This window comes from Salmo trutta, chromosome 37 (assembly GCF_901001165.1).
Source record: "Salmo trutta chromosome 37, fSalTru1.1, whole genome shotgun sequence".
Lineage (NCBI taxonomy): Eukaryota > Metazoa > Chordata > Actinopteri > Salmoniformes > Salmonidae > Salmo > Salmo trutta.
Genome location: NC_042993.1, coordinates 26,046,677 through 26,063,172, shown reverse-complemented (window position 1 = coordinate 26,063,172; position 16,496 = coordinate 26,046,677). Strand labels below are relative to the sequence as shown.

General features: G+C 41.8%; 2 protein-coding genes across 3 annotated transcripts; one reads left to right on the top strand and one right to left on the bottom strand.

Annotated features, from left to right (window-relative positions):
* The first annotated feature begins 769 nt into the window (after positions 1-769).
* Positions 770-10,565, top strand: LOC115177101 (free fatty acid receptor 2-like). 2 transcript variants are annotated; one of them, XM_029737605.1, is made up of 2 exons: positions 770-1,248; positions 9,049-10,565. In XM_029737605.1, exon 2 carries the CDS (start codon positions 9,295-9,297, stop codon positions 10,357-10,359), a length of 1,065 nt encoding a protein of 354 aa, XP_029593465.1. In that variant the 5' UTR covers positions 770-1,248; positions 9,049-9,294; the 3' UTR covers positions 10,360-10,565. The 2 variants fall into 2 exon arrangements, with proteins under 2 accessions (XP_029593465.1, XP_029593464.1); XM_029737604.1 differs by lacking the exon at positions 770-1,248 and adding an exon at positions 8,081-8,269.
* A 1,133-nt stretch (positions 10,566-11,698) lies between these two features.
* LOC115177104 (uncharacterized) lies at positions 11,699-16,295 on the bottom strand. Its single transcript, XM_029737609.1, has 6 exons — positions 15,038-16,295; positions 14,249-14,542; positions 12,866-13,270; positions 12,550-12,636; positions 12,400-12,444; positions 11,699-12,267 (listed from the first exon to the last, which is right to left on the bottom strand). Exons 1-6 carry the CDS (start codon positions 15,090-15,092, stop codon positions 12,185-12,187), a joined length of 969 nt encoding a protein of 322 aa, XP_029593469.1. The 5' UTR covers positions 15,093-16,295; the 3' UTR covers positions 11,699-12,184.
* Positions 16,296-16,496: the final 201 nt, after the last annotated feature.

Sequence of the window (16,496 nt, the reverse complement as noted above, 5' to 3'; positions counted from 1 at the left end):
ACAGTCAATGTGTTTATAGAACTTCGGTAGCGTTTTCCTCAAATTTGCTTTGTTAAAATCCCCAGCTACAATAAATGCGGCCTCAGGATATGCGGTTTCCAGTTAGCATAAAGTGCAGTGAAGTTCTTTGAGGGCCGTTGTGGTATCGGCTCGAGGGGGAATATACACGGCTGTGACTACTGTATAACCGTAAATTCTAAGGAGGCAGGCCAAAAGGTCAGCATGAATTCCACATTTGACACATTGTGTGCAAACAATAAGCACTATAATGTGATATGTTTAAAATAATCTGCTCACTTGAATAGTGTCTCGCACCAATGTACATAGCATTATTTCACTCCAAAAGGTTGACTTTTAGCTTACTTTATAAGGAGGAGAAACGTTTTAATTTAAATTGTCAATGTTTTTTTCATGATGTTCTTCTTTAGTTTTGGACCAAACCTGGGTTGAAACCAGTTGCTCTCACCAGTGTGCTTACTATACATGATCTACAAATGACCACTTTTCCTTTATTGGCAACCCGATTGGGTACTTTTCCTGTATTTGCAACCAGATCCGGTAACAAAATCATTCACCTTCTATAATAATGATAGTGCATTTTTCTGTTTCCCTTTTTGTTAAGAAATGCCCCACCACCAATCATACTGACAAATAGGATACACAAGTAGGATAACTAAATACATATTTTGACCACGTTTGTCAGTATGAGTGGGCATCATTCTGTTGCGGGATTTTCCACTGCGGTTAGCCAACAGAATGAAAGAATGACCTCGTACCACCACAGTCAATGTTTAGTTAGTCATACAGGTGTATGTATGGTAGCTAGGGAGGAGCTGTTATAGGCTGCTTATAATAGACCCGAGTCACTTTTCTCCCTCGTGCACTGTTTCCTCCCTCCTCTCTTTCTCTCTTAATCAAGAGGCCGGCACAGTCAAGGCCAGATAACAGTCTACATCTATTAACCAATAGAGCAGACAGGCCGGTTCCTCAAAGCCCTTAGCTCGAAGAACGTCCAGCTTCTATCGCAGGACAGTGTTACCACGGAAACCATGTTTGGAGAGTGCTGGCGATAGATAGCAGCGGTATCTATCTAATAATAATTTGCCGTTAACTGCGCTGGATGTTTCGATTATGCTGTAAACAGCGTGGCTGGCTGTAGTCGATAGGAGGTCGGAGCTACAGAGGGAGGAAGTAAAGAAGATCCAGACTCAATTGTCTCACCTGGCAGGATATCCATGGTGGAACGAGGTAAGCTTTATTTCTCTATTTCTATTTTGGCTACTTCAAAAAGTATCTACAATAAATTTAAGTCAAGTTAGTTTTTTCATCATATACACATGATATATTGTAAGCCTACATGGAGTACACAGTGAATGAAATGCTTACTTGCAGGTTCACCTCTCGACAACGCAACATCAATAGAAAAAATAAGTAATTGAATAGAAAGAGTAGTAAAAATAAAAACGAAATTAAGTAAAAATAGAATAGTAATTTAGCAAAAATATAATACAGAGGCACTCAAATGAATTGAAGTTGGATATTTACAAGACTGGGAAATTGTGCAATAGATACGCAATGCCAATAATAAATAGACATTGTGCAGTAATAATAAATAGTATTCCAGTAGCAGCAGTCATAGTGTGTGTGTGCGTGTGTGTGTGTGTGCGCGCATGTGTGTAGCCGTGGGAAGTAGCTTGGGGGAGAGGGTGCTGAGATTATTTAAATATATTTTTTAATCTTTTAATTTTTTGACTTTTTTTGACTTCCCACAGCTATGTACAGTACCAGTCAAAAGTTTGGACACACTTACTCATTCAAGGGTTTTTCTTTATTTTTACTATTTTCTACATTGTAGAATAATAGTGAAGACATTAAAACTATGAATTAACACACATGGAATCATGTAGTAAACAAAAAAGTGTTAAACAAATCAAAATACGTGATTCACCACCTGGATTCGGTCTTATGTTGCAACATTTTAATTATATTTTATATTTCAGATTCTTCAAAGTAGCAACCGTTTGCCTTGATGACAACTTTACACAGTCTTGGCATTATCTCAACCAGCTTCATGAGGTAGTCACCTGGAATGCATTTCAATTAACAGGTGTGCCTTGTTTATTTGTGGAATTTATTTCCTTCTTAATGCGTTGGAGCCAATCAGTTGTGTTGTGACAAGGTAGGGCTTGAATACAGAAGATAATCCTATTTGGTAAAAGACCAAATCCATATTATGTCAAGAACTTCTCCAATAAGCAAAGAGATATAACAGTCCATCATTACTTAAAGACATGAAGGTCAGTCAATGCAGAACATTTCAAAAACTTTGAAAGTTGCTTCAAGTGCAGTCGTCAAAACCATCAAGCGCTACGATGAAACTGGCTCTCATGAGGATCGCCACAAGAAAGGAAGACCCAGAGTTACCTCTGCTGCAGCAGATAAGTTCATTTGAGTTACCAGCCTCACGGATGATCTCCACAAGTGTGGTTCCTACAGTGAAGCATGGAGGAGAAGGTGTGATGTGTGGGGTTGCTTTGATGGTGACACTGTCAGTGGTTTATTTAGAATTCAAGGTACACTTAACCTGCATGGCTACCACATCATTCTGCAGCGATAAGTCATCCCATCTGGTTTGTGCTTAGTGGGACTATCATTTGTTTTCAACAGGACAATGACCCTAAACTAAACGCACCTCCAGTCTGTGTAAGGGTTATTTTACCAATGAAGGAGAGTGATGGAGTGCTGCATCAGATGACCTGGCCTCCACAATCACCTGACCTCAACCCAATTGAGATAGTTTGGGATGAGTTGGACCGCAGAGTGAAGGAAAAGCAGCCAACAAGTGCTCAGTATATGTGTGAACTCCTTCAAGACAGCTGGAAAAGCATTTCAGGTGACTACCTCATGAAGCTGGTTGAGAGAATGCCAAGAGTGTTCAAAGCTGTCATCAAGGCAAAGGGTGGCTAATTTAAGAATCTCAAATATTAGATATATGTGATCCGATTCAGGAAACTAGGCGTATGTCGCAAGTCACGACTTCACAGGAGAGCCTTTTGAACGTAAATTGTTTTATTTTTTTTAATCAAAATGCAGAAATGCCTTCTCGAAAATGTGAACTTTCATGTGCCTTAATGTCAAACTTCTATGTCATCTGTAAATACCAAAAAATTGTTAAGTTACGAGCCTAGTTGGTTTAGCCACAGAAAAAGCCAGCAACCTTCCCGCTAGCCATGATTGGCTGCGATAATGAGTGGGCTGGACATGCCAAGAGATGAGTTTGGATTGGTCTGCGGTGTTGCATCTTGTGTCTATGAAATGAGCTGCTTGTAATGCGTAGATAGTCCTTTCTACTTCAGTTTTTTCGATTGGTATTATGTTAGCCATGGAGAACAGCAAATATGTTGCTACTGCTCTCAATAACATTGCTGCCCTGAATTTATCAGGCGCTATTGACTAAGGTCAGTGGGAAAAAGTTGTGATGGACTACTTTCTGGATGACGTTCGTGCCATGCAATGCTGACTCTCTCTCACTCTGAAAATAACACATTTTGAAATCAGTGGAACACAACAGGCCAAACAAGTTGTGCAAACTAAACGGAAACAACACAGGATGTCTTATAAAAGGGGTTGCAGTCTGCCGTGAAGCTTTCATCCATGTATACAGGTAAGAATCTAGCTACAGATTCAGATATTATACGTTTCTAATTTTGTCAGAAAGTTGTTTTCATTGCAAGCTAAAGCTTGCTGTTAGCTAGCCAGCTGGAGTTCGATGGCTGGCTTACTAACTAACAATGAACCTAACATTATTTGGTTAACTTTTGCTTGCCATGACAATCGGTGGATTGGGAATATCGTTAATTTTTTAGCTAGCTAGCTAACGTTAACGTGACATGTCTAAACAAAAGATCCCAAGTTAAAGCTTGCTGTTAGCTAGCTAATGTTAGCTGAGGTTAGGTGGCTGGCTTACTAGCTAACATTCATTTATGTGTATGAAGTGTGTGTAATGTCAGTGATGTTTTCTCAGAATGCCATTTCGCATTTCTAGTTATAGCCTAATGTTAGCTAGCTAACATTGAACTTATTGGTTAACTTTAGCTAGCTATGACAATCGGTTTGTATTGCTTGTTGTTAGCTAGCCAGCTGACGTTGGATGGCTGGCTAGTTACAATAGCTAACATTACCTGTATGAACTGTGTGTAGTGATGTTATCTCAGAATGCCATTTCTCATCTCTTGTAGGGTGACCATACGTCCTCTTTTTCCCGGACATGTCCTCTTTTTGGATCTAAAAAAATGCGTCCGGCCGGGATTTCTAAATCGCCCAAAATGTCCGGGATTCGGCTTTTGCTTTCTACAGTCGCCACTCATTGTGTGCATTTTTGGGGTTTTGCATTGCTTTGACCTTTCTCTTTAGGTCCCGCCTTCTCACACGCCACCATTGGTGGGTCATGTAGGCCTACGCAAACATTGGTCAAACTGCATCTCAATCATTACCCTCACCATGGCAACAGCCAAGAGACAGAGCAGCAGCTTGCTTGTCAACAGTGAAACATGGCTCCAGAACAGCGTAAAAATGCCCAAAGGCATATGTAAATTCACAGACGATTTACAGAGAAAATTCCCGTGTTTTCGTCTTGGTCGGGATCCGTGTGAAGCAGAATGCATGACCTGCAAAGCTGGCACGTACGTGTCAGTGTCAAATAAAGGTGCTAGCGACCTAGAAGCCCACATAAGCTCCGCAAAACACAAAATTGCAGCTAAAGGAGAGAGTTCGTCAGGTAAATGAACTAGGGTGACCATGCGTCCTCTTTTTCCCAGACATGACATGGACTTCCCTGTAGCTCAGTTGGTAGAGCATGGTGTTTGCAACGCCAGGGTTCTGGGTTCAATTCCCGCGGGGGCCCAGTACGAAAAAAAAAGAAAAAAAGAAATGTATGCATTCACTACTGTAAGTTGCTCTGGATAAGAGCATCTACTAAAATGTAATGTCCTCTTTTTTGAAATCTAAAATCTCTTGTATAATAATGCTAAAATGTTTGTATCTGGAATTTGTCTTTCAACATTAATCAGTAGAACACGCCTGACTCTAATCCACCAGTCATACAGTCATCAAAAAGAGAGCTGGTACAAGCAAGCAAAGGCAGCAGCGCAGTCATCAACTACATGCACCATTTCTCCCCCAACTATGGAGTTGGGAAAACACATGTGGACCTGAATTGTGATAACTGCAGTGGCCAAAACAAGAACAAGTTTGTGCTCTGGTATTGTGCCTGGTGGACCATGCACAAGCTCCTCCACAGTCTGGACCTTCATTTCCTGATCACAGGCCACACCACATTTTCCCCTGACTGGTGCTTCAGCCTCATCAAGCAGCACTTCAGAAAGACCAGAGTGAACACTTTGTCTGAGATTGCTGGTGTTGTGAAGGACAGCACTGTGACAGGGGTCAACATCCCACAGCTGGTTGGACTGGAGGATTTTTAAATTTGAACCTTAATGTAATTAAGCAAGTCAGTTAAGAATAAATTCTTATTTACAATGAAGGCCTAGAAACAGTGGGTTAACTGCCTTGTTCAGGGGTAGAACAACAGATTTTTACCTTGTCAGCTTGAGGATTTGATCTAGCAACCTTTCAGTTACGGGCCCAATGCTCAAACCACTAGGCTACCTTCCACTCCTAGGATGGTATGGTGCTGGTGGAAAGCTATGGCTGACAACAACACCTGACTCTGTACTTCAGGCCGCTGCCAGCACTTCAGGTAAAATATAATTTTATTTGTATGAGGTTATTCTTATCTAAACTTGTGAGGTGAATTGATGTTGTCTTCTGATTTTTTGTTATTTCCTGTTTTACAGCTTCAATGCTCTGGAGCCTGGTGTTGTCACCAAGGAGCATTCAGACTGTCTGGACCAGGATTCCGTTGCTGCGCAACGCTGACATCCTTCCTCCCATAGATGGTCTACCTGTAAAAGCACCACCTGAACTGGACACAACTCGACAAACTATCTTTTTGACAAGATCAGGGAGTTTTGCGACAAAGAGGCTATGGACATCACATGCATTGCACCAAAGTCAAGGGCAGGACAGAAACAGGCTCTCCGAATATAGATTCCCTTGTTCATGCGTGATTCGGACGGACCAGTCATCAGCACTATCTGGCCTCTCTCCTAACACACACCATGCGTTGCTGTTACTTTAAAAAAAAATCCTGCTGTTCAGCCACTTTACCCATGATTGTATGCATATAACTGCCTCGTCTATCACTGATATCGTTATTGATATTGTTCTTGTACATACTGTATATTTCATTTATATTGACACTATCTATTCCTGATATTGCTACCATTTGGCTGTACTGTTTACACCTTCTGTAGAGACCATCCACTTTTGTAACATACCGCAACAATATCATGTGACCGTATCAAGTGTCCTCCACTTAAATATATGGCGCATGCATCTGTTTATGTACTGTACATGTGCACCTCACTCAGGTTTCAACTCAGGTTGCATGGCCTTAACTTATGTACGGAATACTATGTGATATGTGCATGTGTAACAGTATATAAAGTATGCTAATGTACTGGTGTGAAGGTAAGCTCCCTCACGACGCCAGGACAGCGGAGTCAATCACCAACTTCCGGAGACACCTGAAACCCCACCTCTTTAAGGAATACCTGGGATAGGATAAAGTAATCCTTCTAACCCCCCCCCCTTACAAGATTTAGATGCACTATTGTAAAGTGGTTGTTCCACTGGATATCATAAGGTGAATGCACCAATTTGTAAGTCGCTCTGGATAAGAGCGTCTGCTAAATGACTTAAATGTAAATGTATTTGGGCAGTGGTGTAACAGTACTTTAAAGTACTACTTAAGTAGTTTTGGTGGTATCTGTACATTACTTTACTATTTATATTTTTGGTAACTTTTACTTCACTACAGTCGTAAAGAAACAAATGTACTTTTTACTCCATACATTTTACTTGACACCCAAAAGTACTCGTTACATTTTGACAGGAAAATTGTCCAATTCAAACACTTATCAAGTGAACATCCCTGGTCATCCCTACTGCCTCTGATCTGGCAGACTCACTAAACGCAAATGCTTTATTTGTAAATGATGTCTGAGTGTTGAAGTGTGCCCCTGGCTATCCATCAATAAAAAATAATAAAATTGTGCCATCTGGGTTACTTAATATAAGGAAGTTGAAATGGTTTATATTTTTACTGTTGATACTTAAGTACATTGTGCCTCTGGCTATCCGTCAATACATTATTATTATTTTTTAATACAATTGTTTAATATAAGGAATTTGAAATGATTTATACTTTTACTCAAGTATGGCAATTTAGTACTTTTTCCACCACTGGATGTGGCTGGGGGTTATAGCATTTCTTTCACATGACCCATCAATTTAGACAAGTGTGTCTGGGTAAGCATCATCTAATATTTATAACATATTTTTATCCGGACCCTTTCTGTTAACCTTGAATTTTTCCTTATCGTAGGCTACTGCCACTTTTAGTCCTTAGCACATGACCTCATGTGAATCCTTAAAAAGATGGGTGGGGCTGGCTTAAGAGGGCGTGAACAATGCTGAATGGGTGTAGACAAAGGAGAGCTCTCCAGTAGGTACCAAAACATTCAAAGTCCCTTTTCTCAAAAGTGAGTTTACAGGTGTATCAACTTTCAAAGTAGAATTACTTTCCCATTGTTCCTCAAAAATGGTGTGTATGATATGCCATTTTGTAGCTCTCTAGTTTTATCCAATGTAAAAAGCAGAAATTGACATGTTGCTACATAAAACCGAATCCAGGTGGTGAGTCACGTATTTTGATTTGTTTAACACTTTTTTGGTTACTACGTGATTCCATATGTGTTATTTCATAGTTTTTATGTCTTCACTATTAATCTACAATGTAGCAATAGTGAAATAAAGAAAAACCCTTGAATGGTACTGTATGTGTGTGAGTTTGAGCTTATGTGTAAGCATGTGTGATAAGGTGGAACGGAATACTGTAGCTATCTAAGGTAGAAAAAGTACAAAACCATGTGAAGAGTTGGTATAGAGGTCAATGAGTTGTTTGATTTCCTGGCAATCCTCCACTGTCATCATATCTGCCAGTAAAAATGTGAGTCAGGAATTTCCCATATGTACAGTATATTAGTTAGCTCTATGGTCAATACAAGGAAGTAATGTTGGTTTAATTGTCTCCTACGCTCATGCCTTATTATACTGTCCTTTATTTGATGCAGAAAGTACATGGAGGGTAAGATAAAATAATAAGCTATCTTAGAATTTGTTTTTCTTAGCTCAGTTCAGTGCCGACACGCTATGATAACTCTCTTGAAAGCTTGATCCGAGTAGCGACAGCCTCACGGCACAAGGCTGGTGAACAAGTATATAGTAAGGGCTACTTGGTCCCTGGTTGTGGTAGAATGAGTTATAGCTTTTTCTTAATTGTGAGTGTTGTGTTTATGACTTCCCTTTGATGATGTCAGAGATTGTTTAATCCATTGTTGACCTATTGGAGATGTTTAAGAACAGGAAATGAAAATACTGTTGTGCTAACTAGGATAAAGAATGGTAGCAGCTAAGACCATGCGTCCCCCGTTTGTGGACGTAAGCGCCAATATACTTACAAGCTGTTCTGTGTTTGTGTGTACAAGAAGAACAGGTGTCCATCTAATGATAAGACAGTATTAGAACGAGGACACAGGAAGCAATAATGTTGTGTTTGAGACTGTTTGTATACAGAACCATGTGCCAGACACACACATCCTGAGTGGTGTACAGTCAGTTCCCAACAGACACTGACCATATTGCCTCTCCGTGTGTTTGGTTTTATTGTAGTTATTTTACATGCAATTCACATTAATCTGAATTCTATCTGCTAGTATTTTATTGTGATTATTGCGCACACGGATGTTGTTTCAATTACACCCTCCACTTGGCAAACTTAAAAGGGGTGAGTAGTGAGTAACAAAAGGCCGTAAGAAACCGTAATATGGCATGTTGTAATCTCTTTCTATCCTCTCTTGCCATCAGAGTCTTGGAGCCCTTGAAGAGACGATGAGTTGGTTTATTGTCAGAGACAGGAAAACCACGCTGTCTAACCGGTTTGTTCCAGGCTGTTGACCCAGTAAGCAGCCTTCGCCTCTGAAGCCTCAGACTGTCTGACAGATCAAGCCCCTTGCGCTGCAACGTTTTCATCCCCCCCAGACTGCACTGAGATGGTGTGACAGATCTTGCTCCCTGTGCCTTCCAGTGACTGTACCCATCGCCGAGGCCACCATGCAGGAGTGTCATGCTGCATTGTGTCTGCCTGTCTACCTTGTCACCTTTTTGACGGGCCTCCCGGCCAACGCTGTGGCCTTCTACACCTTCAGCAAGAAGGTAAGGCAAAAACCCACACCCATCGACATCCTGCTCCTCAACCTGACCATCTCGGACCTCCTGTTCCTGCTCTTCCTGCCCTTCAAGATGCAGGAAGTCACGGACGATATGACCTGGAGTCTACCCTACATCCTCTGTCCTTTATCTGGCTTCTTCTTCTACATGACCATCTACGTCAGCACCTTATTCCTGACAGCGGTCAGTGTGGAGCGCTACCTGGGCGTGGCCTTCCCCATCCAACACTCGCTGAAGCGCCGGCCCCTGTATGCCGTGGTGGCCAGTGTATTTATCTGGGTCTTCTCCGTCCTCCAGCTGAGCATCGTCGTCATCATGCCCTACTACAACCCACCGCAAGACTCCCTCAGTTCCACAACCAACTCTTCCAACAGCTACGAATTCTCCAATGTCTCCAATGCGCCTCTTAGTGACGGCATCAACATTGTGTCTTTCAGGAATGTGTGCTATGAGGACTTCAGCGAGAAGCAACTGGCGATCCTCCTGCCTGTGCGTCTGGAGCTCTGCCTGGTTCTATTCTGTGTACCTTTCCTCATCTGCAGCTTCTGCTACATCAACTTCATCCGCATACTCTCCGGCCTGCCCCACATCGGGCGTCGCAGACGCCTCCGTGCTATCGGCCTGGCTCTGGGGACACTGCTGGTGTTTGCCTTCTGCTTCGGCCCCTACAACGTCTCCCACATTGTGGGTTTTATAACCAGGAAGAACCCCGACTGGAGGGACATGGCCTTGCTCTGCAGCACCTTCAACGCCTGCTTGGACCCCTTCATCTTCTACTTCTCCTCCTCAGCTGTCAGAGGGACCCTAGGGAGTATGTTGCAGGGGGCCAGAATCAGGCTGGCCAAGTGTATGTTCTGTGGCTGTCACATCCACTGGTCCCCTTGGAAGGGAACGAGCGAGCCTCAGAAAGATAAGGGACCCAAACAAGTAGAGATGAATACTATCTGAAGCTAATTGAATAAGGCCTGTATTAACTCAAAGGAGATGTTGTGCTCTTCATGCCTAGTGGCAGGATATGAGTGCTCTGATGTTTATGTTTTCACATTTTACTGTATCTGTGTCTCTGTTTGATCATTGGCGGGCAAACTTCCTACTTAGATTAGAGATAGGATATGGTTGACACGGAGCCTACCTTCCTCCTGAGAGACACAAAACAAGGGCTCACAATAGGAAGTTACTGCCTTGCTGCAGTTAGCTGGAATCAAGTGCAGTCATTGCCAATTATGTATTATAAGTACACATCTACTGTGACAGTGAGTGAAATAAGTTTGAGAATACATTTGTTGTATCGGGTTGCCTGACAAGATCGGCAAACAGAACAGAAAATTCTCATTGATTATAATTGTATTTCACAAGGTTGAAGCCCATTTACACAACTAGGAGCAGTTATGGTGATGTCAACTGTAAAGAACAACAGCTCTAACATCTGAGAGACACATCAGAACAACATCTACCAGCACTGAGAGATAAGCAGCTCAAACAAGTGTCACAGTAGTATCGCATATGGTTGAAAAGGAACGATGAATTTGAGCACTGAGCAGAGTTGGTGTGTGTGTGTGTGTGTGTGTGTGTGTGTGTGTGTGTGTGTGTGTGTGTGTGTGTGTGTGTGTGTGGGGGGGGGGGGCGGTGGGGGGGGGGGGGCGGTGCGTGTGTGAATGTGTTTTTGTGCATGCATGAGCACACATGCGTAATGAGGGATTTTGTGTGTACTTGTGATTCATTGTGTCCATAGATTTCTATTATTGACTTTGTGAAATGAATGTGGACTCACGTCCCATTTTGTACACACCTCTAACATGTGGGACCTTCATTGTTTGATTGTGGGACCTTCATTGTTTGATTGTGGGACCTTCATTGTTTGATTGTGGGGCCTTCGTTGTTTGATTGTGGGGACCAAATAAAGACATTAATGTTGAAATAAAAGCGTGTTCATTTTGTGAATTACAGGAACAATAATACGATAATAGCTGACCAGCGTTGAATTGGTTACACAATTACAGGCAAAAAGGTTGGCAATGGCATACTTGAACATAATCAGGTTGCTGTGGAACCCTGGTTCTTGCTACTGTTTTGGAGTCATAACATGTTTAACATGATGACCATCCCTTCAGACATACTTCCCAATACAGTGTAACTCATGATAATTGATGAGCATCTCAAATATTTACACAGAGACGATAGTCTCTGATATGGTATAATGGGTGGTGCATGTATACTGTACAGCAAGCTGCTGTACAGTACCTGTAACACATGCAAGGAAAGCCCACACCACCAACATAAACCCATAGATTCAATACTGTCACACCAGGAAGTGCCTTGACTTTATTTAATCCGGTTATTCAGGGCTTATGCTCCAGCAGAAGTTGAGTTGATTGTTACATACCATCCACGAGACATTCATTTTGACACTAGAGTACATTATGACTAATAAAAGCATTCAGCAGCACAGTAGCACTTGACACGATTGCAAAATGGCAGAAGAAGGATTCTGTTCAACACGTGACATAGACCTAAAGTTTCACATAGCATCATGATTTGGGGATGTTACAGAATGTGTGAGCTGGATAGAATATACATCATGGAGGACAAGTGAGAGAGAGTAGAGCTAGTTTTTAAAACAGTGCTGTGGCATGTTCTTATAGACACAACTACTGGTCCCCCCAAAAAAGTCCCTCAGTTAAAACCCAGCATACTCTTTGTCATAAAAAGTGTGCCATCTGATCAGGAAATGTATCATGCAGTACAGATATCTATAGAAGCTGTAGCCTATTATTTACAGAAAATCGGATGCTCTTGGTGTGTTCAGATCCTTTGTTTTCTTTCTCACAAATGTCCTTGGTTTTCTCCCTTTATTTGCTGAAAGACATTAATTTGGACAAATATGGACTGTGTCAGTGTTGACTTTTTCTCACAATGTTGGATAGCTAAACAGATAGAGCTGTAAAACAGAATGTGCATATGCATGCTTGTGTGTGTGTGTGTACTTACAGTACATAGGACACGAGGTCTTTTTTTCACACAAACTTGTCAGTGCTGTGGAGAAAAAGACGATATCCAAAACAACAATAAAATGATTTACATGACTCCATTTCCCATGATCCTTGTGAGATCTTGTGAGTGTAACCATACAGTACTTACTTGCAATGGAAAACACCACAGTCACTCCACAGAGGACACAGATCTTAAGGATATTCAAGCATCCAATCACCTCATTGGGGGCTGCGTCTGTGAGCGTAGACAAAAAGGCAATGCAAACATAACTGTTAAGTTATACAGTTATGGACCTCACACAATGATGACAGACCTGAGGGTGAATTCAATTTACAGTCGGTGAAGGCCCATGACTGACTGAAGCTGTGTGTAGTGGAAGCACAGATGTATAAAAACATTTGAGCCATGTGAGAAATAGCCTAGTGAAATACACAGCCTCTCAGTAGTGTTAACTAAAGCTCACCCCAGGAGAAAGAGGCAGACAGGGGTGAGTCCAGCGCAGGGTGATCCTGCACACTACAGGTGTAAGAGATCCCAGCATCCACAGACCCCCGCGGGGGGAGGGACAGCACACTGATTACGTACACTTCCTTTCTGGAGCTGTCCGTCACCTGCAAACACTCTCCCATCCAATTAGGAGTTGAGATCTTTGGAATTAGGCTGTGTGATTGGTTGATGTGAGGGTAGGCAGGGTGAAGGGTGCAGTTGCTGCCAACAAAGTGGTGGGGGCTATCTTTTCCACTCTGGTGTGTCCAGGTTAGGGTGAGGTGGTGTGGGTGGAACCCACCGGTGACGCAGAGGAGAGCCCACTGGTCCGTCTGGGGGTCCGAGGGGACCTGGAGGAGGAGTTGGGGCACAGAGGGGGGTGCTAGTAGGGGCAGGAGGAGACACGGGAAGGGGGTGATGCAATACCATCTATCTCATGACATTTACATTTTAGTCATTTAGCAGACACTCTTATCCAGAGCAATTTACAGGAGCAATTAGGAATAAGTGCTTTGCTCAAGGGCACAGCGTCAGATTTTTAGTCGGCTCAGGGATTCAAAGCAGCAACCTTTCGGTTACTGGCCCAATGCTCTTAACCACTAGGCTACCAGCCGCTCGTTAGAAATATGTCAGATTGTTGACATTTAACCATTTTTATACTGTATGTCATATTTCAGTATTTCAACATATTCTATTCAGACCATGCTGGTAATACAGTTGTGGCAAAACAACACACTCATGGTTCTGTAAATGGTGCAGGACTTTGCAACGTGCACCCCACTGGAGAAACGCTGAGAGGAACCTTCTCTTTCGCATGAGGGGTTTGCACATAATCATTTCACGATCCCTCTTTGCCTTGTCCTGTGGTGAGTTTCAATTCCCTGCAAAGATCAATAGAATCCACAATGCATTGTGCCATGGTGATTATATCTGGATTTGTCACAAATCCACTCAGGCAAAAAGATGAACTGAAAGGAAATTTCCATGTGACTAGAATTGTTTTGAGATTTGAGCTTGGTTAGGCCTCTTTATGGTGATGCATAGCCCACTGGTTTAAATTTAATAACCTCCCTGCAAACCGTTAGGGTTCAAACAAATTCTCAAAGGATACATATGAGAGACAATTACAACAACACCAACAAAGACAGAAAAAATTACGAGAAACTCTAATGCGTTACAATAAGACATTCCAAGAATAAAGGCGGATGTATTAATTTCTTATTAGAGCTAGTTCTTAGCCTGGTCACATATTTAAAAAAATGCTTAATCCTATGGTCATTATCATGCCAAGCAATGGCCATATGAGTTGTCAAGATAGCACAAACAGATTTGGGACCAGGCTAATTTACTTCTGTCTTACCCAGGACAATGAGCTTTGTGCCGCCCCCTCGCTCTGGATCTCTGTGTAGGACGTTGACCTCGCAGTAATACACACCGGCATCCTCCACGGACACCTCGGTTATCACCAGGGACGTCTGCCCAGCTGAATCTGGGATGGGGATCTTTTCGGCCCCCTCTATCTTGAACCAGTCCACCCCGTAGGACGTGGCCTCGAAACGGCAGGACAGGTTGGCACTCTGACCCTGCATTACAGTGAGAGAAGGGGGCCACTGCCTCACCTTTAACTCCTCTGCTGTTACCATCCTTAACGGGGCTGAGTGAGGACACAGTCAGTGAATGCGTCTTCATCAAAGTAAGACAGAATATTTCATTTTGACAAAAAAAAACAGCAAGACATTCAGTTCAAAGGCATTTGCCCCAAAGCTTGCCCACGATGTTGAGGTGTATTTGGAGATGATCACAGTATTTTATTAAAGTCAAAATGAGTGAGTTGGAGTGACTTTCTCCCTGACTAATGAGAGTTAGTCCTCTTATCTCGACAAACAAACAACTAATGACTCTATACACTTCTGAAAGTAATTAGATCGTCAGTGTTGTCAACAGGAGTCTTGGTATTGCAAGACTTGAAGCCAAAACAGAAAGGCAGAATTTATGCAATTAGGTAAATGTATATGGACTGTAATATGCTTAGGGATATTGTATAATACATATTAATTATGACACTGAATATGCTGAAAAATCATAAACATAGAAAAATATATTTATTTGTAAGAATATTGGTAGCCTAGTATGATTGGAAGACACTAACCTGGTATTGGACCTGCTATCAACAGAAGCACACACAGGTCTAGGATATCTGTCATGCTTTTGTTCCTCCTTCCAAACTCCAGTGGCGAAAGGACTGTTTGAACAGTGGCTTTGAATGTCAATCTTCCCTCCAAAGACAATGAGATGTCAGCTTGTTTTTTTGCTTCATTATGCTCCAGTGTTCATTAATAGGCCGTGCTCCAAAACAAGACAAATCTCAGCGTCTGTTACGTCAGACGACACCAGCCTGTCTTAGCAGACAAATAGGCCTCGCTCTTGGTGTCTGCACAAACCGCAATGCAACAGTAAGCAAAATGCAGTCCACAGAAACAAACAAAACAAAACCATCAGTCTATTTCACAATGATAAGGTGCTCATTGAACAGAACGTCAGTTAGCTAATTACTTAACAACAAAGTGGTTAATGTGTGAAGAATAAAATGTCAAGATTTGAGATTCCCTCTCATTTCAAACCATCATTAAAGTTGAAATTAGTTTCAAGTTCAAAACGTTTTGTTTATTTTTATTATGAACGATTTTGTAGAAGAATATGTAGAAGAGCAGTTTTTGTATGGTTTACACATGTTCTGATGAATAAGAGAATAGTGCAGTATGTCATACTCCATGTATAGGATACTTTAGAATATGAGTGGTTTCACTCATCATCATCATCAGTCTAATGTTTAGGTAAAGCATATAAAAACGACATTCCGAGTTTACTTTGTGTTTACTTTAGTTGACTCCAGTGTCCACTTAGTTTTACCACAGCTTTGACCTCACCCAAAAGCTGACCCCCCAAACCTGTACCACTCACAGCCAGAAGCAGAACAACAACTTGACAAAAATGGAAACAAACAGCCTCTTATAGCCCTTTCACTGGATTAAATATGTTCCCCATCCCATAAACAAGAGAAGTGGGGACTGACCTACTCTGTGCACCTCAACAGAAACATTTGCATAACATTTGGCAACTGTTTCTGACATGTATTAGTGAACTGCAGTTTCCATCCATCTCTCAGTGATCATTACTCTCTTTGAAAGTGTGTAAATAATTTACAGAATTCTAATGGAACTATAAGGTCCTATTGATTATGTATTACTAGATGTTGGATGTTCAGCTGACTGTTTTCCTCTGTATTGAAATATCCTCATGATTTACTCCTATTCAAAAAGCCAATGTACAACTTTGTAGTGGCATCAAGCAAAGGTGAAAAGTTCGACTCTGTAGCTGGAACCTTACTCAGGAAACTCAGCTCACCTAACCTCGCTTTCCAACCACAGGGGCTGAGAACGCAACAACATATCACATCAAACTATGACAACAATCAACCACTCACACAGAGTTCTGTTAAAAACAACATTATTTTTATTGATTTTTCTCCCTCTGATATATATATTTTTTTAAACTCCACTTCTATAGATTTGGGGGAAAAATTGTCCACTCACTTAGAAATGACAAAA